This window comes from Echinococcus granulosus (genome assembly GCF_000524195.1).
Source record: "Echinococcus granulosus chromosome Unknown EG_S00084, whole genome shotgun sequence".
NCBI lineage: Eukaryota > Metazoa > Platyhelminthes > Cestoda > Cyclophyllidea > Taeniidae > Echinococcus > Echinococcus granulosus.
Window position 1 is genome coordinate 229,204 of NW_020170464.1, and position 1,103 is coordinate 230,306.

The window sequence follows — 1,103 nt, forward strand, 5'->3', positions numbered from 1 at the left end:
TAGCCATAGTGTGAGGCAGAATAATAGTTGACCAAGACGCATCACTTTCCCGATATGACAGTGCCTACTGTACATCACGTTAGTGAATCTAGGACCACTGAACTTTTTTGCTCAGAGGCCTAATTTCGCATTTGTCCCTAAGCGATGATCAGTGTGTTCTCTCCCATTGTGTTCGCATTTGCCTGGGCCATCAATGAGGTGTCTCTTGAGCCAATCATAGCAAGAAATGTAGAGGGAAGGGGTTAAGCACAGAGATAGAGGCTAGATGATAATATGCTAATCTACTCCGCACTACGATACCAAAATCTGAAATTGAGTAAGACTTCCTTTAATCAGACAAAATAAGCAGGATTAATTAACAAGCTGTCCCTTTTGCCCTACCTTTATTTAAAGCTGCTAAATCTTGTGCAAGAGAAGACGTAGGTGATACATGAAAGATTTTTGTTGCCGATGATGACAAATCTCTATAGTAGGCAGAACATTTGTAGAAGGTTGTGGGTTAGCATGCATTGTTTTTCGCCTGTTAGTTTTAGACTGTGAATTTCTCCCGTATGTTGTGCTGAAATTTTGAATCATTTTCCATCTGTTTAGTCGATGTTTTTGACTTACAGCTGACTTACCAAGGTCACTAATTGCCCATCAGTAGTATGCCAGAAGGGTGGAGTAAAATGGCACACATTGGCACAACGCAAGCTGATTCCGTCGATGAAATGTGACTCCCTACAATAAATACAAAACAGGGGTGCGATTGTCTTCAATTCTCTGCTGTACGAAAATGTTCTATCTTCTATTATAGTAGGTGGACCGCCATTGGCACCAAATACCACATGCGAGGTAGGCAGCACGGATGGAAAGAAAGAGACAAAAGAAGGAGAGAAAGAAGGAAAAGGCACACTTACGGAACTGCTCAATTTCTTCCGGGTAACAAACACGACGAATATGTTCAGCAAGTCTAACATTATTCTCCTCCTACTTTTCCTGCTTCTTCTTCTTCTTCTTCTTCTCCTCCTCCTCCTCATTTATCTTCTCTGCTTCTGCACGACCAATGTCTTTAGTACCTACAACACCAAGCACATTCCTCCTTCTGTCTCATTTTAGAATGT

General features: G+C 41.5%; 1 protein-coding gene across 1 annotated transcript in view; it reads right to left on the minus strand. All coding sequences in view use genetic code 11, as the record gives it.

Moving 5' to 3' along the window:
• Window positions 1-291: 291 nt before the first annotated feature.
• The window catches only part of EGR_07695 (hypothetical protein), a gene marked incomplete at both ends in the record, with an annotated part of 6,224 nt that continues 5,412 nt past the window's right edge, over window positions 292-1,103 (minus strand). Inside the window, 3 exons of the mRNA XM_024496944.1 lie at window positions 292-326; window positions 382-464; window positions 974-1,084. Coding sequence (XP_024348649.1) covers window positions 292-326; window positions 382-464; window positions 974-1,084 — 229 coding nt within the window. The remainder of the gene's footprint in view (window positions 327-381; window positions 465-973; window positions 1,085-1,103) is intronic.